The 26108-nt window shown below is 41.8% G+C and overlaps 1 protein-coding gene across 2 annotated transcripts; it reads right to left on the reverse strand.

The window, feature by feature from the left end:
• Positions 1-2901: 2901 nt before the first annotated feature.
• On the reverse strand, positions 2902-21191 carry CCNB2 (cyclin B2). Of its 2 annotated transcripts, XM_024735196.1 has the most exons (10): positions 21021-21133; positions 19924-19954; positions 18276-18404; positions 18057-18170; positions 12635-12805; positions 11815-11973; positions 9848-10084; positions 8393-8533; positions 4273-4383; positions 2932-3180 (listed from the first exon to the last, which is right to left on the reverse strand). In XM_024735196.1, the coding sequence occupies exons 4-10, from the start codon at positions 18075-18077 to the stop codon at positions 3070-3072; spliced, it is 951 nt and encodes a 316-aa protein (XP_024590964.1). In that variant the 5' UTR covers positions 18078-18170; positions 18276-18404; positions 19924-19954; positions 21021-21133; the 3' UTR covers positions 2932-3069. The 2 variants fall into 2 exon arrangements, with proteins under 2 accessions (XP_024590963.1, XP_024590964.1); XM_024735195.1 differs by lacking the exon at positions 19924-19954 and having other exon boundaries at positions 2902-3180; positions 21021-21191.
• Between the last annotated feature and the right edge of the window lie 4917 nt (positions 21192-26108).

The raw sequence follows: 26108 nt of genomic DNA on the forward strand, positions 1-26108 counted from the left end.
TCTCTGACATAAATCGTACCAATGTTTTCTTAGGTCAGTCTCCCAAGGCAATAGAAATAAAAGCAAAAATAAACAAATGGGACCTAATCAAACTTAGGAGCTTTTGCACAGCAAAAGAAACCATTAAAAAAAAAAAAAAAGACAACCTACAGAATATTTGTAAATGATGTGACCAACAGGGCTTAATTTCCAAAATATACAAACACCTCATACAACTCAACAAAATAACAGCCCAATCAAAAAAATGGGCAGACCTTAATAGACTTTCCTCCAAAGAAGATATACAGATGGCCAATAGGCACATGAAAAGATGCTCAACACTGCTAGTTATTAGAGAAATGCAAATCAAAACTATAATGAAATACCACCTCACAGCAGTCAGAATGGCCATCATTAAAAACTCTACAAATAACAAATGCTGGAGAGGGTGTGGAGAAAAGGAAACCCTTCTACACTGTTGGTGGGAATGTAAATTGGTGCAGCCACTATGGAAAACAGTATGGAGGTTCCTTAGAAAACTAGAGTTGCCATATGATCCAGCAATCCCACTCCTGTGCATATATCCAGAGAAAACCATAGTTCAGAAAGATACATGCACCAATATGTTCATAGCAGCACTGTGGAAACAACCTAAATGTTCATAGACAGATGATAAAGAAGATGTGGTACATAAATATACAATGGAATACTACTCGGCCATAAAAAACGAAATACTGCCATTTGCAGCAACATGGATGCAACTAGAGATTATCATACTAAGTGAAGTCAGAAAGACAAATACCATATGATATCACTTATATGTGGAATCTAAAATATGACACAAATGAACCTATCTATGAAACAGAAACAGACTCACGGACATAGAGAACAGACTTGTGGTTGCCAAGGGGGAGGGGGTTGGGGGAGGGATGGAGTGAGAGGTTGGGATTAAGCAGATGTAAGCTATTATATATGGAATGGATAAACAAGGTCCTACTGTATAGCACAAAGAACTATATTCAGTATCTTATGATAAACCATAATGGAAAAGAATATTAAAAAAAGAACGTATATGTGTATAACTGAATCACTTTGCCGTACAGCAGAAATTAACACAACATTGTAAATCAACTATACTTCAATAAAATTTAAAAAAACAAAAAAGAATTCTGATGTATCTTTGAATGGCCAGAGTCCATCTCTTCCCAAGACCATCAACCTCCTTAAAATAATAGCCACTAGCATTCAAGCACCTCCAGATACTGTGCTTAACATACTTGAGTACAACACTCTGAGGCAGAGGCTCTTAGCCCCATTTTACAGACACAGAAACAAGCACAGAGGTCACACAGCTGCTAAGTAGACTTAAACCCAAGCAACCCAGCTTTAGAGTTTGTGCTCTTCAAATACTGGGGTTACGTCATCTCATTTTCTAATTTCAGTGTTTTTATGATACTATGATTTCTACTTTCACAACTTATTTCACATTTATAACACATTAGTTTAGGTGCCTGCTTGGCAGATAAGTATCTTAAAGGTCTTTTTTTTTTTAATGACATCCTGGAGGTATGAATTTCCTGAGTCACGGTATTTAATATTTAACTAAGCAAAACATGTAATAAAGAAGCTATAAAATGTCTTTAGAATATGCCTGCAAAACCCATCCTTTCTTGATGAGAAGTTGGAGCTCAAGCGTCCCTGGGAAGTAACTGCTTTTCAGAGCCAGGAAAGCTCCCTCTCATGCTCTCACTTCGTTACCATTCACACTTGTGACTAACTTGGTCTAAGGCTGCCATGGGAACAAGCTTCACTAACTCAACAAGGGATATTTATAAGACTTTATACTAGGATTTAACATATAAAGACACCCAGTTCCTCTCCATGCTCGAAACTTAAAGTTTTACTAGTCAGGCAGCCCTGGCCTGCCCAGGCCTCACTGGAGCCAGGCTCTCCTCCGGGGATGGGGCAGTCACACGCCACAGCCGAGTCACAGAGCCAGGCACCTGGGGACCTCAGTCGCGTAGAAGGCAGCTTTTACCACACTCTAGGTTGGGGAAACACTGCATTAAATGAGTTTACTGCAAAGCTTCTCAGCCTTTATAAATCTTACATGAGTTTGCAGTGTTTCCCAAATGTATCTAACTCCTTTCCCTCAAAAAACCAGTTAACTTCTTGTTGAACTAGTAGTCTGGGCAGTCGTTGCTCTAAGAGACTCATTTATTTCATGGTTTTTTTGTGTTGTTGTTTTTTTTTAGGTTAGTGGTTAGAGACTGAGAATGCATTCCCTCTTTGATTACATTTAACACTGTTTTCTCATGCCCATCAAAAAAATTAAAATAAACCATAATGTTGGTGTGATGAATTGGGATTGACATATATACACTAGTATGTATAAAATGGATAACTAATAAGAACCTGCTGTATAAAAAAATAAATAAAATTCAAAAAATAAAATAAACCATAATGTACTTAGAACAACAGGAAAAAGCATTCCAAGTTTCACCTTTAACAGGATGTCACAGGCCTGCTTCGTTTTTCCAGCTGTTGCCCCTTAGCACTGCTATTCCTGGTCTCAACCATGCCTTGGAGTGAAACACATTATGAGGGTTACTTCTGGAAGCCATCAACCTTGTGGGCCAGGTGTTCCTGTATAGGAATTAGGAAATAGTTAATGCAGGTTCTAGAAAGGGAATGTCATGGTTATCCTCCCATTTTAAATTTTATATAATGAACCAATCTTTAGGAATGGGTGAGCGTTCACTGAAGCCAAGTTGTAGTTTTCTCCGAGAATGGTAAGGTCTTTCCCCAAGCCATCAGGGCAATAATTTACATATTACAATCATAATAGCTCAAAAAGAAATTAGTCAAACAAGCTTCTATTGATTTCTTCACTATAGAATACCCAAATACACACACATAGGATACCTTAAGAAAATCAACAGCTTTATTTTTCCTCAATATACATTTAGAAAATCAGTCTGAGAAAAGGTTTCATGAAATAGGCCAGAGGACTATGTATAAAGTCAGGAGTTCCAAATCAGCAAGACAAAGTGCACAGACGAAGCACTCTTCCCTGAGGGCCTCGGCAGCCTAGGACCGTCCCAGCAGAGGTGAGGCAAGCTCTTGGATGGCTTTTGAGTTCAGCTGGGGAGTCGTGCTGATCTTCAGGAGTTTGCTGCTGGCATACTTATTCTTGATGGCCTGCAGAAGTCATCTGTGATTAAGCACACATCAGGAGCACCACCGCCCCGCCACCCCCAAACTTACACCTTATTCCTAGTCTAATTTACAAGTATCAAAGGGCCAGACCCACAGTCTTCAAAGGGTATGATGATGCCAAATCACTGAAGCCAGCAAGTCCTCTAGGGCATGATGTGTTGTGCTTGACAATTTCCTGCCATGCCTAGTGGTGGATAAAACCCAGCTGGTAGCACAGGTGATGGTTTCAGGGTCCAAAGAGCAGGCTTTCTCTCATGAGCTCCCCAGAGGGGTGGGAGGTCGGAGCTGTGTTTATCATACCTAAGTGCCATCAGGACATAACGGATTTGCCAGCACTGGGAGCAGTAACTGGCCATAAAAGTGAGTGGCAACTAGTGCTTAGATCCCAGATGATACTCTCAGGACTGAAAACATGACACTTCCACAGTGTGCTAAATAATGCTGAAACTACAAGTAAGGAAGCAAATCAGGCCGTGAGGACACTTGGTACAAATGCCTTGCTCTCTGTCAGACCCGTGGTGAGCTCTGATATTTGGCATCACACAAGCACAGGATAGTACCCCCTCTCCTCTGGTTTCTCCTCTCAGGTAGGCCACACAGAGACAGACTCCAAGCTCCCAGGATGCTTCCTGAATGGACTGCTTCACCATGCTGGCTGTTCAGGTGCCTCTCAGTCATTGTCCTAAAAGATGCTGGACAAAGGCCCTGAATGATGTCACCCGAATACCCAAGCCTTCCACAGGGCCACTTAAGCTGGACTCTTGCATGCCGGCCAGCCTTCCCTGCTTGCTGTGCGCCCTACCCAGGATGCCGGGTCAAGCATGGATAATACATTGAACAGCTGCTTGGGCCTGGACATAGCGAGCCTGTCTACCTTATTTTAAAGAAAGTCAGTTCTTGGGGTTTGTGCGTATGCTCCATCCCCAGCTGTACTAGAAAAATGTAAAGAGTTTGTGCTAAAACAGACTCTCACACATGCCAAAATATTTACATGAAAATGCAAACACACATACATCCTCTCATACCCCAAACCCATAATCCAGCACTTTGAACAGCTTAGGAAAGAGTACTTACGATGAATTTCGTTAACTTTTCATTTACTTTCACTACATTTTTGGCCATGTGCTGCATGACTTCCAATACTTCGTTCTCTGTGTATCCAGTGTAATGCTGCTGCTTTAAGTTCTGGAACACAACGCAAACAGAAGAAGCAAGATAAAGCCTCCACTTCTTTAGGAGAGCACATCTTACACATGCTGACATTACTTACGTAAAAGCTATAAAAAATATTCTTACCTGCTGGAAAGTCAGTCTCAGCCCCAACCACTACCATGGTACCAGCAAAGCAGCCAGTAAATGCAGGATGACTCTGGCTCGGAGCAGGACTAAATTAAGACGTTACATAGCTCTCAGCTAAATCAAATGGAGAGGGTCCCAAATAATGATGTTTTAAAGAAGGGTGTATATGTAAGTAGGGTACTTCAAGTAACAAAGCTTTCATGCTTGCCTCTGTCACCACACTGAAAGGGGAAGGAAAGTGAGGCAGCGTATAAACAAACCCAACAAAGGGTTTACAGAGATCGGGGTCTAGCACATCTCAGTCCCCTCGTTAAAGCCCTGCCTGGCAGTGGCTGGTAGGGAGCTCAAGAGCACAGACATCTGTATTGTCGGTCAGGGAAAGGGGTTCAGGATTAAGAAATAAACTGGCCCGTAAGCAGCAATCTAAGCTACCAAACCCAGAAGAACGAAGACCTCCCAGCAGCACTCTCCTGTCGGGCCCTGTGTAGTTAAGCACTAGAGAACACAGAGCACTCAGAGAAGCATCTACACCCAGCCTCGTGGCCCAGCCTCCCAGAGACCAAAATTCAAGCAAAAGGACAGCTGTTGATTGATAACATGACTTACTTTGTATGAAGATATGTAACCTGACTTTATTTCAGATTTGTGATAAAATTCTAAAAGCTAAAACACACCCCTTTCAAATGCATAATATAATTGGGAAAATAAACCATGATATAACCTTAATCCTAAAACAGTTTAAAGGAAAAAAGAACTAAGCAGGAGTGAATCCTGATGTAATGCACAACCACTGGTATTTTGAAATCAATTGCCAGGAAACAGGGAGGCCTATAGTTAATAGGTTTAGGTCCAAGGAAGCACCTCTTAGAGTAATTTGGCTAAAATAAACCATTGGTACCAAGAGCATGTGCCATAGATGTTACCAGTGGCCTTTTTGCCTTCAATTTTTATATCAAAAATTTTCAAATCTATAGAAAAACTGAAAGAATAAGATAATGAACATCTGTATATTCTTTGTGCAGATTCATCAGTTCTTAATATTTTGCCACTTTTTCTCTCCTCTTTCTCTTTCTCTCTGTCACTCATGGTGTCTGCAACTCGCTTTCAAATGGTTCAGCAAAAGTTGTGTGAGATTTTTGAAGCCCTCAAACATCTGGACCATTTGAAAGTGAGTTGCAGACGCCATGACACATCACTTCTAAATGTTTCTCCTAAAGCATCTCCTAAAAAGTATTTTCCTCCCTAGCTACAATACCTTTATTGCATAAGAAACATCAACAGTTCCATAATATCATCTAATATATAGTCAATATTCAAATTTCTGCAATTGTTGCAAAAATATCTTTTATAGATTTTTCTTTTTACATCCAGGGTCCAATCAAGGTACAGACAGTACATTTGGTGGTTGTTGTCTTTAGTCTTTAAAACTCCCATTTTCTTGGCTTTAAATGACATTGATTTTTTTGAAGGGTCCGGGTCAGTTACTTTGAGAACGTCCCATTCTGGATTTGTCTGTGTTTCATGATGACTGGATTCATATCCAGCATTTTGGACATGAATTCTATTTAGGCGATAATGCATACTTCCTATTACACCAGAAGGTAGGTAAAGTCAGGTAGTCTCACCACTGGTGATACCAAGCTCAATCACTGGGTTAAGGTAGTAACTGCCAGACGTCTCCATCACAAAGGTACAGTTTTTCTTCAGAAATACTACACATCGGGCTTCGCTGGTTGGCGCAGTGGTTGAGGGTCCGCCTGCCGATGCAGGGGACGTGGGTTCGTGCCCCGGTCCGGGAGGATCGCACATGCCGCGGAGCGGCTGGGCCCGTGAGCCATGGCCGCTAAGCCTGCGCGTCCGGAGCCTGTGCTCCGCAACAGGAGAGGCCACAACAGTGAGAGGCCCGCGTACCACAAAAAATACTACACATCTGTGGGGTGATATTTTGAGAACAATGTGAATCTTGTTTGCCCAAGTTATTTTACTTAATGCTATAAGCATCAATTGACGATCCTTGCTTGAATCAATTATTACACTAGGGGTTTAAAAATGGTGGATTTCTATCTCTACCACTGTTTCTACTTTAATTAGCTGGCATTCTACTGATTTTTTTTTTAAGTCCCTCCCTCCGTACCTTCCTTCCTTCCTTTCTTTTTTATCATTATGGGCTCATGCATTTTTTAATGCGTTATAATCTATTTCTGTCACAATTCTTTTTAGTGCTCAACTTTAGTCAGAAGGAGCCCTTTCAAGCCAGTTTCTATGTCCTTTTGATGTGACCCCATTGATCTTTGAGAATTTCTTGCTACCTGTTACAAACTGATCTAGGCTCATCTTGTACTTCCCCTGCGACAGCCCTGAAATCAGCTATTTCTTGAAGAAGCCCTAGTTCCAAGTATGTCATGGCACTGAGTATGCAAGATGTGAGCACTAGGTATCTTCATTGCTACTGGGTTGTCATTGTTTCTGGGCCTTTCATTATGAATTTATTGATATTTCTAAAACAGACTTAATATTATAGGGTTTTCCTTTGTTTTTAATTGTTAACAATATTTTATCTTCTTACAGTGAAAATTTTAGTCCTTAATAACACGAATCTTTGCTTTATCCTACAATAAAAATAGTTCCAGGATTATAATAACAGACCACTATTAACCTAGAAACAGATTAGTAAACCTTCTAAGTAAACTTTAAGTATGTTACCTTTTTTGGTCCTTTGTTTTAATTTCACATCCCACTAAAAATGCACAGAGTGCTGTGTTCAAAAGTTACGGGAATTAATTCTTCCCTCTGGTCTGTTACCACTTTGAATATATAGTGACATTGTTTTTGCTTAATTCCAGTTTTGGGTTTGCATAGAACATTCATATTGTTCAAAAGTCAAAAAAGTTACATTACACTGTATACAAGTTAATAAAAAATTACAACCAGAAGTTCTGCTCCTATCCTCAACCTTCTACCCTGATACCCACCCTGAGGTATCCATCTTCATTAGTTTCTGGTCTATTCTTCTTGTATTTTTTGAAAAATAAGCAAATACATAAGCACAGATACATATCCTCTCTCTCTTACTCCCATTCTTCCTTACATAAATTGTAAACTCTACATACTGTGTAGAGGAAAAGGTCCACCACGATGCCCTGGCATTCTTACACATATCCACCACATAGGCCACGCAGACAAAGGCCTGAACCACATTGATCTGTCCTGGCAAAGTGCTTTGTGATCCTCCTGGAACATGATGGGGTAGCAGGCGAGGGGGCCGCCTCCAAGCCGTCTCCCGCTTGCTTCCCTATCTCTTCTGGGTAGGAGGCTGTAATGAGACCACTCCTTATCACCTCCTGGGCTCTGCTGGGGTGTTTGCTCTGCTGCTTGTGGGCTACAGATACAGACTCTAAAACTGCTTAGTGGCAGTGCAGAATGGGCCCATCCACAGAAGCGATCCTCTGACTCGCATTGCAGCCAGTGGCCCCTTTTGTTTCACTGTTATCCTTTTTGGTATGTGAAACAAGAACCCAGGCAGGAGCTGACATCCCTGGCTAATTTTATGAACCTCAAAGTGGCTCATTTCATCTTTACCGGGTAAACCAGGTCAGGCCTTGGCCCTGTTTTGTCTTATGTGCTTGACAACTTGCTTGTTTCACTTAACAAAATATCCCAGAAATCTTAGCGTATCAGTTCTTAGTGGCCTTCCTCATTCTTTACGACTCTGTAATATGTTTGCGTACCATGGTGTTGTCACCTAGGTTATGCCTGCATCATTCCAAGCAGCTCTTTTAAGCCTGTGGCCTTTTAGCAACTGCTTCAAGGATAGTGTGTGACAAATGCTAATGCCTTTTGTGTCTAGAGGCCCTAAAATACAGCTAATTAATTTCTTCTTAAATTCAACACTTACCCATTTTCCGTGGCCTAGAACCTTCTGGGACAGGCAGGAAGCGGCTGCTGCCACCTTAGAAGGGTGATAATGCACCATGTCGTAGTCAATGAGAGTCAGTTCCATCAAGTATTTGGCTAAAGTGTGCTGTTCAACATCAACCTATGAAAGAACAGATGGTAAGAAGCATGGCTGTTATGACTCTCTTGCAAAATTCTGGGTGAAGATCTAGGAACTCTAAAAAAAAATAAGATCTAGGAACTCAAATCCACTTAACTCACTTTTCCTTCCCAGGCACTGCTCTATTCCACAGTATGTTACAAACACAGAACATGAAGTCTTTTAAGAACTGATAAGTTCCCATATCTCTTCCCTCTTGTGTCTAGAGATATGGGAACATATGTATATGTATATGTATAACTGATTCACTTTGTTATAAAGCAGAAACTAACACACCATTGTAAAGCAATTATGCTCCAATAAAGATGTAAAAAAACAAACAAACAAAAAAAATGCCAGGTGAAGAGAAAGAGACACATGAGGAGAAGACCATGTGAAAAGGCCCAGGGCCAGCTACAAGCCAAAGAAAGAGGCCTAGAACAGATCCTTCTTTCACAGCCCTCAAAAGGAACCAGCCCTGCCAAGACCTTGATTTCAGATCTTAGCCTCCAGAACTGAGAAACAATACATTTCTATTGTAAGCCACCCAGTTTGGGGTACTGTGTTATGGCAGCCCTCGGAAACGAATTCATACGTCAATGTTCAGCCCCTTAACACTTTTCCCTTAAGAAATAGAGCTCAACTATTTACAATTACCGAGACATGGAAACAACCTAAATGTCCCTCAACAGACGAATGGATAAAGAAGATGTGGGGGCTTCCCTGGTGGCACAGTGGTTGAGAGTCCGCCTACCGATGCAGGGGATACGGGTTCGTGCCCCGGTCCAGGAAGATCCCACATGCCGCGGAGCGGCTGGGCCCGTGAGCCATGGCCACTGAGCCTGTGCGTCCAGAGCCTGTGCTCTGCAACGGGAGAGGCCACAACAGTGAGAGGCCCGCATACCGCAAAAAAAAAAAAAGATGTGGTACATATATACAATGGAATATTACTCGGCCATAAAAAAGAATGAAATAATGCAGTTTGCAGCTACATGGATGGACCTAGAGATTATCACACTAAGCAAAGTAAGTCAGAAAGAGAAAGACAAATACCAAATAATAAAAAAAAAGAAATAGGGCTCAAAAAAAAAAGTTACTTTGCTGTACAGCAGTATTTAACACAACATTGTAACTCTACTTCAATAAAAAAAAATTACAAAAAATAAAACTCAAAAAAAAAAAGAACTAATAAGTGTTAGGACTTATCTAAAAGATGCATCTTATAAATTCCTAAGTTTTCCTTTAATTGGGTCAGTGTTTCTGGGATGAGACAACAAACAGCAAAATAAAGTCTCCTACGGAATTGGAGGCACTTACCTCTCCGGCTTTTGATGCCCGCCTTAAGAAATGTAGTGGTAAAGGTCGACCCAACTCAAATTTCAGTTCTTTCAAAATTAGAGTTTCCATTTCTCGAATCTGAGAACTGGTGTAAGCATTGTCTGTGATGTAAACGAAGTCTTCAATATTTGGAGAAAACATCTCCTCATACTTGGAAGCCAAGAGCAGAGCTGTAATCCCAACCAGTTGAAGCTTCTTACGAGAGACTGGCTGAACCTAATTGAAGAAGAGTGTGTCAAAAGTCTTAACTAACAAGAGGATGGGGGCTCTGGGTGGAAGAAAGTACGAGGAAACCAAGTCCTGAAGAAGTGCACGTTGTCTCTGCTCACACCCCTCTTAAGGGCACAGGAAGCTGAGTGTTGATCACAGGTACCACCATGGCTCACAGGAGCTGTCTATCATGAAGTGCTTGCTATGTGCCAGGCACAGTGCTAAGATTCAAACAATCATCTCATCGAATCCTCACAAAAAACCTAGGAAGTACATATTTTTTACCCCACTTAGAAATAGATGGACTAAGATGCAGACATCAGCCCAAGATCAGTCAATTGCTGACTGACAACCAAGCTCCTAGGCACTGCTCCACCCCCATCATCCTGGCTTGAGTGTCTGGGAAGCCCCAATATGGCACTCAGCAAGGTCTGATTCAGGATGAGGCCAAGCAAAAAAGCAGGAATTTAATGGATGACTAGGGCTGAGGAAGTGCCTTAAGTGTCTCCTTAATCCTCACCAAGAGTACACTCATTATTCAGCCTGAAGAACCTTCCAAAGATGCTTCAGGGTCAGAGAAAATCTCAGCCTAGAGGATAAGTGTTTCACTTAACTTTCTTTTCTTTTTAAACTAGGAATTTATGTTTTTTGCTTCAACTCTTAATATTGAAAATCTACCAAAAATATAACAGTGCTTTCCTATCCAGTGAGGACTGTATAATAAAAACCACTGACTCAGGCTTCCCCGGTGGCACGGTGGTTGAGAGTCCGCCTGCCGGTGCAGGGGACACGGGTTCGTGCCCTGGTCCGGGAAGATCCCACATGCCGCAGAGCGGCTGGGCCCGTGAGCCACGGCCGCTGAGCCTGCGCATCCTGAGCCTGTGCTCCGCAACGGGAGAGGCCACAGTAGTGAGAGGCCCGCGTACCGCAAAAACAAAACAAAACAAAACAAAAAACTAATGACTCTATGATTACTTAGCATTTTGCAGTATCTCAGGGTCAGTCTTATCAACACAATTATTACTGTATGGTTTGGGCTTGACCTACACCTATATTATAAATGTTGACTTTAAATAAATAAAGCCTTATCTGAAGGGCTACCCATTTGGTAGACTACGCACCAGTGGTTAATGTCTGGCATTTCTTCTAACTGCTCGGTGTTCTTACATTACCAGTTGAGAAATATTTTGATGATCACTACGCTTCTCCGCTTAATTTCTTACCTCCCTCTTTACTTTAGACCTCACACTGAGTACACTCCCCACACATAGCACCAACCCCTTGTAAAAAGTCTGCCTCCTGCCTCTTCTACACCGATTCAATGCCACAGCCGGCTGGAAACTGTTAAGCCCTCTAGCCAAACTCTCATTTTTCAGATGAGGAAGCTTAACACCAAAGAGTACTGAACTATGGAAACTGTGCAAGTGGGCCTGGAGAACCAGCCTCCAAAGGCACCACAGGCTTCAGATGGACTTTCAGACCATCTGATGGTTTATCTCCTCCAATGAATGATTGCGGCAAGGCAGCATCTCCCCTGAGCACTTTTCAGCAGGCTGACCTAACAGAAATGCCCAGTATTGGTCAGCATCACCAGAGGTTTGACACACTTGGACTACTTCCTTTTCTAGCACTTGAAGTTCTTTGGCATCTAATTGGCTTTTGGTTTTTTCTTCAGAGGCACCACACCTTGGCAGTGCATAAATGCAAAGTTCACTGAGCTGCACGAAGTCCCTTACCTGTAAAAATCGGTCCATGATGGCGACGCACATGTACAGAGTTTCCTGCAGCAGCCTAAACTTGGAGTGGACTTGCACCAGCCAATCCACCAGGATGGCACGCATGCGTCCGTTTATATCTCTTCCATCTAAAAAATGTGGATTTATGGATTGTAGAACCTGTAGGTGCAGTTAAAAGTTTAAAAAGCTGACCTCGATAAACAACAAGGTCCTACTGTAGCACAAGGAACTATATTCAATATCCTGTGATAAACCATAATGTAAAAGAATATCAAAAAGAATACATATATCTATAACTGAGTCACTGTGCTATACAGCAGTAATTAACACAACATTGTAATTCAACTATACTTCAATGAAAAATAAATTTTAGGGACTTCTCTGGCGGCGCAGTGGCTAAGAATCCACCTCCCAGTGCATGGGACACAGGTTTGAGCCCTGGTCCAGGAAGATCCCACATGCCACGGAGCAACTAAGCCCGTGAGCCACAACTACTGAGCCTGTGCTCTAGAGCCTGCGAGCCACAACTACTGAGCCCGCGTGCCACAACTACTGAAGCCCGCACACCTAGAGCCCATGCTCTGCAACAAGAGAAGCCACCGCAATGAGAAGCCCACGCACTGCAACGAAGAGTAACCCCCGCTTGCTGCAACTAGAGAAAGCCCACGCACAGCAGGCCCAGTGCAGCCAAAAATAAATTAATTAATTAAATAAAATAAATTTTAAAAAATAAGTTAAAAAAAAAGCTGACCTCATTTCCTTCCCAGCTATGTGGTAAATTCCACACTGCTGTACAACCAAAACACAAAGGCCCACTCACCTCAAGCTGCCTTAGATACTGATAGATATCCTTAACATAGTCGCTGCAGAGCTGAGGGTTCTCCCAGTCTTCAGTATCAATATCCTCAATTTTGCAGAGCAAGGCATCAGAGAAAGCTTGGCAGAGGTTCTCTTCCTTCATGGAGATATCCACAGGTGTGGGAGAGGGACCCTACACCCACAAATGAAAGTGTATGTATCACTACCTTAGGAGTAGCCTTGATCACAAATACAAGCAGGGCCAACTGGTTTAAAAGTATCATATGCATTTTTATAAATGATAAAGCCAAAACAAATACATTTCAGAGTAAGAGGTGAATAATTCAAGATGTAGGGGATGAAGTTTTTGGAGATATACTCCCCTGTTTAAAAACACTCTAGGGGGTGGGAGGGAGGGAGATGCAAGAGGGAGGAGATATGGGGACATATGTATATGTATAATTGATTCACTTTGTTATAAAGCAGTAACTAACACACCATTGTAAAGCAATTATACTCCAATAAAAATGTTAAAAATAAAAAAAAAAAAAAAACACTCTAGGAAACTTCCCTGGGGGCGCAGGGGTTAAGACTCCACGCTCCCAGTGCAGGGGGCCTGGGTTTGCTTCTCTCCAGCCTCCTGGCCAGGTCTCCCTCACCTCAAGCAGTCTCCCTCTTCCTAGAAGCCTCTTGTCCCTGTATCCACATGGATAATTCCCTCACCTTCTTCAAGTTTTGCTTAAGTGTTATCTTCTCAATTAGGTCTGTCCTATTTAAAATTACCATCTGCCTTCTATTCCCCCCACACGTATGTTTCATCTCTTTTACTGTGTTTTTCCCCAAAGAATCGATAACTTCCTAATATACTATAGAGTTTATTTATATATGATGTGTATTATTTTCTGTCTACCTCTACCAGAATGTAAGCTTTATAACCTTACATTTATTCAAACTGATTTTGTCCACTAAGGTATCTCAAATACCTATGTCATCCCTGACACAGTAAATATTTACTGAGTGAAAGAAAGTTAGACACCTGGGTTCAGAGATGCCTAGAGCTGATAGTTCACTTTAGCAGTAGCCTCTTGTGCAAGTGTAATGTTTTCTTCTCATGAACTAATTTATTCTAAATTGAGAAATTGGCAACGAAAAAGCAGGAAAGCACATTCCAGCCTATGAATAAAACAGAAGGAGGAAGCAAAGACTGAGCAAGTATACACCCAGTATTTTATTTTCTTATGCTGACTGGGTGATTATTTCTAAAACTCACACAAATTAAAATTTTATGAAGTTAAAACAAGCATTTAGTAATGAAGCATAAACAATTACTTTTTTAAAGAATAAGAGGTACTTCTCAAAGTATAGCCTAGGACTGCAAGGCTATAAGAATATGTATTAAAGTAATAAAATACATAAGGAAAGAGAAGGCAGTATAATAAACAATTTTAATTTACATTAAAGCTCAATGATTATAGTTTCCAGTCTTAGAGAAGAAGAAAACAGTAACAATATATATATCTATATACCTATCTATCTATCTATCTATATATATATATATATATATAGAGAGAGAGAGAGAGATAGCAATTCAAAACATGCCCTTCCCTCTTAAACCAAAGGTCTTAAACTGAGGAAGGGCTAGGTGAGCAAGAGGTATACAGGTATACCTCATCTACTCAAGAATTTAAGAACCGTTAGAAGGAATAAGAAGAGCTACCTGGGGTACCAGGGAGAAACCTAGTGAGGTTACCAGAGACGGTAGGACCTCAAGGAAAATGAGTAGGCAAAGGTACACAAGCACAAAATCCCAGGGGAAGCCAAGAAATAAAGGCAAGTCTGGGGGCTTCCCTGGTGGCGCAGTGGTTGACAATCTGCCTGCCAATGCAGGGGACACAGGTTCGAGCCCTGGTCTGGGAAGATCCCACACCACGGAGCAACTGGGCCCGTGGGCCACAACTACTGAGCCTGCGCGTCAGGAGCCTGTGCTCCGCAACAAGAGAGGCCGTGATAGTGAGGCCCGCGCACTGCGATGAAGAGTGGCCCCCACTTGCCACAACTAGAGAAAGCCCTTGCACAGAAACGAAGACCCAACACAGCAAAAATTAATTAATTAATAAACTCCTACCCCCAACAACAACAACAACAAAAAAGTGACATCTTTAAAAAAAAAGGCAAGTCTGGGAACTGCATGTTGATTTGGGACGGCAGAAGGTAGTGCGTGAGGTGACAGAAATGGGCTGGGAATGTGAGCAAAACTTGGCTAAGGACTTTAGATTTTATTTGAATGTAAGTGAACCCACTGAAGAAACTGAGCAAGAGTAATTAGAATCAGATGTGCATTTTAATAAGCCCACGTAGCTTCAGTTTAAGGTAACCTTTTTTAAGAATAAGCATCATCACTCTCCCCAGGGAGGGCAAGCAGCACCAGAAAGCCTAAGAAGGCAGAGGTTATCTTCATGTGCTTCAGACTGCCTTAGCAGCTTGAAATGTTTACCTCTGTCTACGCAGAAGCATATCTGAGTTTAGCCATACCCAAGGCCACCAGGATGAGACAAGGATAATTGCTCTGGGCCTTAATTTAGAATTTATTGAAAGCATTCCTTTTGGACTCCAACATAATCTAATTATTCTGAAATCCTTTCTAAGATCCTGCTTCCCTGTACAGATTATAGCCTAAGCCCTGTCGGCCAACTGTGCAATCCTGTCCAGAGTCTGCTGCATGCAAAGGTAAAAAAAATGCGTCAGCTAGTTACCCATTACAAAAGTGGTTCTAGAACAAAAACCTTCAAATTAGATTAATGAATGAGTCCTGTGGGTTGTCAGAGACAACTGAAAAGTAGTAATAAAAACAATAAAGCTGTGAGATTTTGCTGAACTTGAGAACCTGCTCTTTGGTAAAGGATGGGTAGACTGTGAGTAAAGGCTACTGAAGTTCTCCTAGCACCAACATTTAATGAGTCGGGTCTGTTAAGAGAACGGATTAATATGAATATGCAAATATATAGGTATTTACACAAGTTTTGGTAAAACACAAAATTCCTTTATTTACTAAATTTATAATAGATAAACAATGTCAATTAAGTGCAATAAGGAAGGACTCCAAGAAAAACTGTTGATTCCAAACAGACAGTTCATGATTTATAGCAATGACTGTGTACACGTGTGTACAAAAGCATACTCAGTTGTGGAAAGGCAAAATCAGTTACCATGATTAGCTTTAGGGAATGCAGTGGAGTGGAATTTTGGGGGTAGGGAGAATAGTTAAAATGAACTGACCCTTTATTCCATGTACTCTATTTCTGTATCGTCTTGCTTACTTATGCATGTTTCTTGTGTAATTAAAAATAAAAGGCACCCTATTTTTTAAAATATCAATAATTGTGCTCGTTTTCTTTTATATATAGTTTTTGTTTTAGGGAAAGTTAGCCCATAAAAGATTCTTATAGTTGAATAATGACTATCACCAAATTTAGTGTTTCAATCAAATCTGTAAATCTAAAACCTCATCAGAATTTCTAGCTGCCACTCCCCAGTTCATCTCCTAAGCTCGCATCTACCTCTGCTACAGGGTATTATAGTGCATGCTTTCATTCTGATATTCTCGACTTGACTGGGAGCTTCCTGGGGACAGAGTCAGTGGTTCACTCACCTTGTTTCCCCAGTACCCACCAAACAAGAGGCTAGTAAAAAGCCTTCTTCCTTCCTTCAAACTACTCAGTCTGCCAAAGCTTCATGAGTCAGCAAAAAACAGTTTTCTCCAAAACTTGCATGATAATAAGCTTCTGCAAATACCTGTGAATGGCTGGAGCCCTCTCCTTCAGATATTGCTGGCCCATTTCCAAATGCATTTCCCATTGGCTATCTCTCTGTTACCTCAACAAGTCTAAATCCAAATGAGACACCTTCCCCAAAGCTACCTCAATCTCCTGAATTTCCTATATTTTATTAATTTATTCCATAAATGGTTCCTTAAATACTCAAGTGCTTAAGCTTCTCACTCCTCCACTCCAAGCAACATAGCCAAATAATTCCTTCTGAATACAGGATGATGTCCCTGAAAGGAGTTCTGGTACATCCCAACACATTTGAGGTTGTTTCTTAGCACCCGTATAGATACTGGTATGTGGATGTCCACTTAGGGGAGATATGGGCTCGTTCAAGACACCCATCAGCCCTTGCTTAGAAAACTGCAGTACCACCTAATTAACGTCCCTTCCATGGCCACCCTACACTGCTTTCATCAGGTCTCTCCTCCTCAAAACATTCCACAGGTTCCTCACTGCCTAATGGGATAAAATCCAAATTCCAAGGCCTTCAAATCCAGCTGCAACCTTCTTCCCAACTTTTTTCCTGTTTCCTCACACAAACCATCTGACCCAATTTAGACTTGCTGACTCTTTGCCCCGAAGGACATAATTTATAGGCCTATTCCCTTTTTGATGCCTTGATTCCTATTGCTGCTTTGTTCCCCCAAAAGGTGCCCCTTCCTATCAGCTTCTTCCTATCCTTAAAAATCCCTTAAAAACTTCCTATCCTTAAACTTCCTATCCTTAAAAACTTAAAAAATCCCTTAAAAATTTCCTATCCTTAAAAACTTACTCCAGGAAGTTTCCCCAGACCACTCCATCCCTCAAGATTCTCTCCCTCCTTTAGATGCACCTTGCATTCAGTCATCCATTGCCCATGGGCACCTAGCAGCATGCCCTCGGGTTATATATCTAATTTTCAGGTACAGATGCCCCTTCTGGATAAGTCTCCTCAAGGCAAGATGTCTCTTTATCAGCCTTAACCCAATTGGATGTGTATAGTAAGTACTCACCTGTTTCTCAAACATATTCAATGTTTTTAATTTCAAACATACAATAATATATAAATATTTTGAGCTAGAAAGTGTGAAGTGGTCATTGTTGTATTCTCAGCACCTACAACAGTGCTTGCTTCATTGTAATTATATGAATGTGTGTAATCCATGAATGAGAGCATGCATGAACTAGAACATGGTGGAAGATGAACAGGCCAGTGGGTCCATTAGCATTCTAACTTCAGTTGAGCTACCCAGTCACGGAGACTACAATCTATCAACACAGAATTTTGGCATTACTTTGTTCTTCCATGAGTGAAGGTCTCAGAATTGTAAGCTTCCACCATCTTCATGGACAAGTTCATTCTTATAGTGAGTTATTTTAATAAAACCTACCAAATTTTCCTCTGAGATCACTAAATTTATTTGGGTATTATTTAACTTTGTTATTCAAGGTCATAATATTATATTAAGGTACCATCACTGAAAAGATGTGTATGTTCATTTTCTACACTGTTGTTTTAAAGTAGAGCTCTAGCTATCACTGTTCTTCAAAAGTTGCACTGACAGTAAAGGTACCCTTATATCCTAGCCCCAAACAGCCTACTTCGTTAAGTATGTTTGTAAATTCAGAACTTCCTACCTTTGGAGCCAACACTTCCATCTGCACTGGTTTCACAGAAGCAGTAGGTTTCAGGTGCTTGTTGACATTTGTTGTTTTGGTGGGTGGAACAGGTACTTTAGTGTTCTGAGCTTTCTAAAAGGGAAAAGAAATGTGAATAGGGCAAGAGGGCCAGTGTTGCCCCTCAGTGCTCTACAGAATCAGCCTAGGGTGTGCAGGTACAGTTCTCACAGTTGTTACCTTAGTTACTTGTGTGGCTCTGATTGTAACTCGATTTCCAATTTCTTCTAAAACTGCCCGCCTGATAGTCACATGGCTTTTAGGTTTAGAATTAACTCCCGTGTCAGTATTCTCCAAATCGGTGGACACCTAAAAAAAAAAAAAGAAAAGGAAAAAAATTACTGAAGAGTTGAGATCATTTACAATACTTTGCTAGTGTCAGAATTGATTCAGGAAAGGTGAATATGCTGAGATCTACCTGCGAGAGGGAAAAGGTACATTTTAGGAAGTCTAAAAATGCTATTTGTGATTTATAACATCACTCTAAATTAGGCAAATCACTCCACCTTATCTATTTTTTAAAAATCCCACTAAGAGCTTCACAGATAAGTGATCATTTCTCATATGGTACCCACATCATTTGTCAGAGATCCCTGGATATTAATGGTATCTATTTAAAAAATTTCCTTGACAGAGAAGAGTAAGAAGTGCAATTAAGACACAATACTAAAAAGCTGTTTTGGACTTCCCAGGTGGCGCAGTGGTTAAGAATCCGCCTGCCAATGCAGGGGACACAGGTCCGAGCCCTGGTCCGGGAAGATCCTACATGCCGCGGAGCAACTAAGCCCATGCGCCACAACTACCGAGCCTGCGCTCTAGAGCCCGCGGACCACAACTACTGAAGCCTGCGCGCCTAGAGCCCGTGCTCCACAAGAGAAGTCACCGCAAACGAGAAGCCTGCGCACCGCAATGAAGAGTAGGCCCCGCTTGGCACAACTAGAGAAATGCCGCGCACAGCAACGGAGACCCAATGCAGCCAAAAATAAATAAATAAACTAAATTAAAAAAAAATTTTTTTAAGTGTGGTTTCTGCTTTTAAAAAAAAAAAAAAAAAGCTGTTTAAAAACCAGATGTTTAAAACCTAAACTAGCTTTGATTCTTATGCCATGCTAGAAATAAGAAGTACTCAGGTAGACAAGATCTTTAGAGATACAGCTTTTTAGCCATGAGGGTGCCATAGCATGTACTCTCTATTTTATTAGGGATATTTAGAAAGAAAATAGTTTTCGTGGGTAAAATAGTTTTATCTCAAATTGAAAGTTTGAATTGTATGAAATAAAAATTGTTAGTTGGGCTTCCCTGGTGGCGCAGTGGTTGAGAGTCCGCCTGCCGATGCAGGGGACGCGGGTTCGTGCCCCGGTCCGGGAAGATCCCACATGCCGCGGAGCGGCTGGACCCGTGAGCCATGGCCGCTGAGCCTGCGCGTCCGGAGCCTGTGCTCCGCAATGGGAGAGGCCACGGCAGCGAGAGGCCCACATACCGGGAAAAAAAAAAAAAAAAAAAAAAAAAAAAAAAAAAAAAAAAAAAAAAAAAAAAAAAAAAAAAAAAAAAAAAAAAAAAAAAAAAAAAAAAAAAAAAAAAAAAAAAATTGTTAGTTGACCTTAACCTGCTTTAGACAGAATGTCCTTAGAAACAAAACTTGTTAGTAAAAACAATTCACAGAAAAAAGTTTATTTGATTATATGTGATAAACATTTCATGAGAAAAAAAACAGCATGTACTATCCCTGAGAATTGGGGGGGGTCTTAATCTTAAAAAATTTCCCAACAGGGGGTCTGAATGGACCTACCAGGATAGACAGAGGGGCAGGGAAAAACTCAAGCCTTACCTGAATAGACAGAATTTGAATATGAAAGCACCTGATGGGATAGATTAGACAAAAATTACTTATCAATTTGACTCAGATTCATAAAAGGGTTACAATTAAATATCGAGTGTATTCAACGTATTATTATTAGGATTCTCAAAACTCACACTGTTCAATTTTTCCAGCAGTTCCTGAGATGTTTAAAAAGTGTTTCAAAGTTCAATTCTTATGGGTTGAAGCCTGGTAATCTAAATTAAGCCATCTGGAAGGGGAAATCCCCAGCTTTTAACAAACCTACAGCCAGGAGGAGAATGGAGCTCAGGTGTGTCAGTGCCCTCTATTTTTCAGCAAAGAAAAAAGTAGATCCAGGTACAATTCAAACCCACAGAAAAAAATCCAAAATACCATTAACACTTTGTTTTTTGCAAAGACGAAATAAATGAATTTGGACCCTTCTCTCAGTCTGCCATATTGCTCCAAATTATATGCAAAATCTCTATTGCACTTGAGTAAAGAAATTACTTTTTTAAAGGGACAAACCCATACATTAGTGAACTTAGCCTTGTAACACTTCGTGTGCAGAAATAAATAGGAAACTAATAAAAGAGAAATGTGAAAACATCTGAAAAACAACCACAGCTGTTGCCTGATCAAACATTAGAACACTTCACAGACTGCGGAATTTCTTCAGTCCATCTCCCTACCCTCACCACGGATCCCTTAGCTGGCAAGGAGTTTGAGAAGAGAGGAAGGAAACCCCAAGAAGCTGTAACTCTCTAACAACAAAGAGCCCTCGGGGATCGCTCGCCGCGTCCTAAGCCCAGTGCTCCGGGGGCTCACTTGAAAACTGCCACCCCCGAGGCGCTTTCTCACACTTCGCCCACCCCAGCGCAGGGACGGCCAGGCCAGGAGCTGGGACCCGGAGGAGCGGAAGCGAGGCGGGGAGAAGCCGGCCGAAGCGGAGAGGACAGGCCGCAGGGCCCGGGCCGCCCGCAAGAAGAGGAAAGCGGCGTAGGTTGGGACGAAGAAGCTCGGAGCGGAGGAGAGAAGCGAGAGGCGGCCGAGGGCACTGCGCGGCCGGGGCCCAGGCCTGCGCTGGGGGTCGCCGGCCCACTCACCGTCGGGCGTCGGAGCAGCGCCATGAGGGACGGGACAGGCAAGAGTAGCAACCCGGCCCAGGGAGGGACGCGGACTGGAAACAGAGAGCACTAGCTTCCCCGGCGCCGTTAGGACTGCCCTCCGAGCCCGCACCGCTGGGAATCTTCGTGAAGTCGCCTAGCTCCAGGATTCAAATACCGCGCCGCTCGCGCCCCCATTGGGCGGCCCTACGTACGGCGCCCTCTTCCCATTGGCTAAGTAGGAGACATTCCCGTAGGCTGATTGGCTGAATTTTCCAGACCCGTTTGGTTGTCATAACAACCGGTATTTTTCCTGCCTACTGTCTTTTAAAAAATCTCGGCCCTAAAATAAACAAAAATGAAATGCCTCGTTGGGGAAGCAGACGTAGGACGCCTTGTCTGAATTTTGACGAGGATGTCAACGGATGTCTATGGATTACGGATGTCTACGTTTGTACTGGGTGGGCGGAAGTTGGTACTAAGGAACACCCTGGAAATGCCATTTCTGACCATTATTTCTCTTCCGGAAATTTCGCGTTCGAGTTTAGGTAGGGTTGGCCTGCCTGGGTTGGGGAACGGGCGCCTCTGGTTGGTTTAGGGCTGCACTGTGTTAGGTGGTTGAGACTCAAACGTGTGCTTAAGGAATGGAAATTGTGGTGTTTATTCAGAAGCTAAGATTCCTAGGAGAGGGGGAAAAAAAATGATAAATGCGATTTGTGTGACTCGTGATTCATGTAAGCTGTCCATTGTGTTGCCGGCACCTAGCACATTGTTTCGTGTGGGTTGTGAGCGGTGCTCAATAAATATTCGTCGAATAAATTATCTTATGATGAGCAAAAGATTTTAAAATGAGAAAGACAAGTGTGATCCAGCCTCGGGCAGAAGGGTGAGGGGCTCACGTTAAGACCAGAAAAGAGGAAAGAAAAAGTGAGAGGAGTGGGAAAGGAGAGAGGAAAGGAAAGGGTCCAAGGCCCACAGTAAAGGTAGTGAAATGACTTCTGACGATAGGCTCCATCTAACAATTTGAGTAAGTTTTCCCATCACTCCTGCTCTACTCTTTAAAAGATGGTTTCTCTCTCTGTTACTGGGGTACTAATGACCCTTAAATGAAGTGATCTGAATTAAATTCCTTCCCTTGATCTAACATTTCTAAACCTGCTCTTTAGTAAAACAGAAATAATTGCAGCTACTACGTGGCATGGGAAGATGTTAGTGTATCCATTGTCCTAAAACTAAAAATTAGATATTCAGTGAAGAAGTATTGGGAAGGGAAAGTATTGGGTTGGCCAAAAAGTGCCTGGTTTTTAAGTAAAAATAAAAGACACTTTTTTCATTTTCACCTAGAACTTTATTGAACAACGTATTCACCCTTTTGTTCCACTACCTTCTGCCATTTTTCAGGCAACTTCGTAATTCCATCTTCCCAAAACGTGTTATCTTTTTGAGCAAAGAACTGTTCCAGGTGCCTTTTACAGTCTTCCAGGGAGTTGAAATTTTTTCCATTAAGAGAATATTGTAAAGACCAAAATAAATGGAAATCCGAAGATGCAATTCTGGTGAATACAGTGGATGAATCAGAACTTCCCAGCCAATCTGTTAACAGTTTTTGCCTGGTCATCAAAGAAACATGCAGTCTTGCATTATCCTGATTCAAGATTCTGCGTTTTCTGTTGACTAATTCTGGATGCTTTTCATCGAGTGCTGCTTTCGATTGGTCTAACTGGAAGCAGTACTTGTTGGAATTAATCGTTTGGTTTTCTGGAAGGAGCTCATAACAGAGGACTCCCTTCCAATCCCACCAAATATACAACATCACCTTCTTTGGATGAACACCGGCCTTTGGTGTGGTTGGTGGTGGTTCATTTCACTTGCCCATGATCTCTTCCATTCCATGTTATTGTACGGTATCCACTTTTTTAAAATTAATTAATTAATTAATTTATTTATTTATGGCTAAGTTGGGTCTTCGTTGCTGCGCGTGGGCTTTCTCTAGTTGCAGCGCGCGGGAGCTACTCTCCGTTGCGGTGCACAGGCTTCTCATTGCGGTGGCTTCTCTTGTTGCAGAGCTCAGGCTCTAGGTGCGTGGGCTTAAGTAGTTGCGGCACGCGGGCTCAGTAGTTGTGGCTCACGGGCTTAGTTGCTCCGCAGCATGTGGGATCTTCCCAGATCAGGGCCTGAACCCGTGTCCCCTGCATTGGCAGGCAGATTCTTAACCACTGCGCCACCAGGGAAGTCCCTGTATGGTATACACTTCTCATCACCCGTCACATTTTGTTTTAAAAACAGAACGTTTTCATTACATTTAAGTAGAGAATCACATGTGGAAATGCGGTCAAGAACGTTTTTTTCCCTTAACCCAAACATCAAATCGATGAACATATGCAAATGATTTTCAACGCTTGATTTGTATATTTTGAGTATGTCGGCTATCTCCCACATGGTATAACATTGATTCTTCTCAATTAGTGTCTCGATTTGATTGCTATTGACTTCAACTGGTCTACCCGACCAAAGAGCATAATCCAGCAAGAAATCTCCAGCACCAAACTTCGCAAACCACTTTTTTTTATGCATAAATATAAAAATATTTTATTTCAGATGCTTACACTTTTAAGGTACTCCCTAGAGAGGGATGTCAAAAAAATATTAAATAAAAGAGGTTTCAAACTTTGTTAGGCTATGATTTGAGGGGGAAATGACTATTGATGGTTACATAGCTGGAAGTCTTTGTGGTAATAAGTATAAGCTCACTTCAATAAACTCACTTTTCCCAGAATCCATTGGTGTGAAATTATACATTGTTGTGATTTTCAAAGGCTATTCAGCTTTGACTGATATGCAACAAGCAGTTACTGAGCATCTGCTATATTGATTATTGTGTAGTCTAGTTAATTTGTCTGTAGCAAAAACAAAGCCACAGATGACCTTATCTCTTCCACTGTGCATGTGTTTGTTTGAAGCTGTTTGTATATTCTTTTTTTTTTTGCTGTACGCGGGCCTCTCACTGCCGTGGCCTCTCCCGCTGCGGAGCACAGGCTCTAGACACGCAGGCTCAGCGGCCATGGCTCACGGGCCCAGCCTCTCCGCGGCATGTGGGATCTTCCCGGACGGGGGCGTGAACCCATGTCCCCTGCATCAGCAGGTGGACTCTAAACCACTGCGCCACCAGGGAAGCCCTGTATATTCTTGATTAGTCTGTTTTTGAAGCAGCTTGGAAAAGTCTCATGTACTTTTTAGCATTTGGTTGCTTTTATAAAGCATCTTAGAAAGCAGACATAGCACTCCCAGGTCTGCCAGAAGTATTTCTTCTCTGAAGACTCAATTTCTTCCATTGTTTAAAAATTTTTTATTTATTTTGCCACGCTGAGCAGCAAGTGAGATCTTAGTTCCCCAACCAGGGATCGAACCCATGTCCCCTACAGTGGAAGTGTGGAGCCTTAACCATTGTACTGCCAAGGAAGTCCCAAGACTCATTTTCTTGAGTGGTATTGCTTTGCTCATGCACTGAAGACTTCTGGTAACAGAAATGGACCAGAGAGTTTTAAACAGTTCTACAGAAACTGCACTTTGGTCTCTAGACTTCGTTGTCCTTGGGAATTGGAACTGTCACCTGGTGTGCATTCCTCATAACTGAGATTATCTTAAAACAGAAATGGCAGGAAAGCTTTCCTGTGCTTCGGGTAGGAGACGAATTTGCTTTTGTAGAATTTGTGGCTGAGGAAAGCAGACAGGGCCTGGTTGAAGAAGACATATGTTACCACGAGCCACCAAGTTAAGTTGTGGAAACCAAAGGTGACAGCCATGGAAATGTAGATCATCAGCTCTGCCAAGTAGTTAGGGGAAGAAACGTATTCAAACCAGTCTCCAAAAGGGATTCGGTGGTTACAGTGAATGACCACAGTGAATGGTTACAGTGAATGACCACTCCTGCTTTATTTTTCCTGAGATTGCCGAGAATGACATGACACTTATACTGATAGACGACCAGATGAACGTCATCATTCCGGGGATATGGAACCGCCGAGCTTGCATCAAGAGGTTTTTCCCTATCACATAGACATTCCTACCGTCCACTGGCACTTGGCTCAACACAGGCCAACAAGGACATAGTAGACAAGTCCAAAACAGTACTGCACGACGTGAATCATGGCATTGGAGAAGACACTGACGTAGAAGCACTCGAAGAGTCTTCATAGGCTGTGTAGCCACAGAAACACTAGTACTAAGAACGCAGACAACGCGAGCTCACGCCCTCGGAATTGCGCAGCCCCAAGAATTCTGAGTAAATGATGAAGCCAGTTTGGAAAAGGTGCTCCCACCAACAGAGACTGAGTAAGGCTCCAAAGCAGGAAGCCATTCCACAGCACTGAGATAATATAGAAGTGAGAAAAATACCTCTTGGGGACATCAAAGGCCCGACAGGCGGCCGGTCGCGACGGCCCCCCTTCCTTGGTTTTTCCAACACCAAATTTGATGTCTTTTTTCAAATGCACGTGGATATGATAGATGTCACATACAATCTAACAAAACTATTAGGAATGAAGTTAAAGACAACTAAGTGCTACTACAGCCATCTTACAGAAAAAAACCGAACCTTTTGGCCAACCCAATAGATGTTTTGTGCACTGGGGTTGTGAGTATAATTATATTTTTGCTTTATTGTTATAATATTGTGGTGTTATCAAAAGCTACAACTATTAAACAATCCTTACCACCTCTCAGGTCTTTGTAAACAGAAATGTTAAGAATGGTAAAGTGCTTTTATTAACTGATTTGACATGGTTAAACCTGAAATTTAATCCATATTATGTTTTCATTTAAAATAGAAGTACTATTTCTTATGGTTTATCCCTCACTGCAACTAACCTAGAACCTTACAAATAAACTTTTTGATTCAGTCTCTGTTCAATGCATTGTAGTCCTTCTATATTTTTATTTCTTGTTCCCTCCTGTCTTAGGTAACATTTATTGATCACTCTTCCTATATTCTAATTTAAATAAACTTTCCCATAGAGTCCTCATAATCTTTATTGATAGTATTATCCCAGTTTTTCTGGGTCTTTTTTTTTTTTTTTTTTTTTCAGTATG

Source organism: Neophocaena asiaeorientalis, unplaced genomic scaffold (assembly GCF_003031525.2).
Source record: "Neophocaena asiaeorientalis asiaeorientalis breed wild unplaced genomic scaffold, Neophocaena_asiaeorientalis_V1.1 scaffold264, whole genome shotgun sequence".
NCBI classification, from domain to species: domain Eukaryota; kingdom Metazoa; phylum Chordata; class Mammalia; order Artiodactyla; family Phocoenidae; genus Neophocaena; species Neophocaena asiaeorientalis.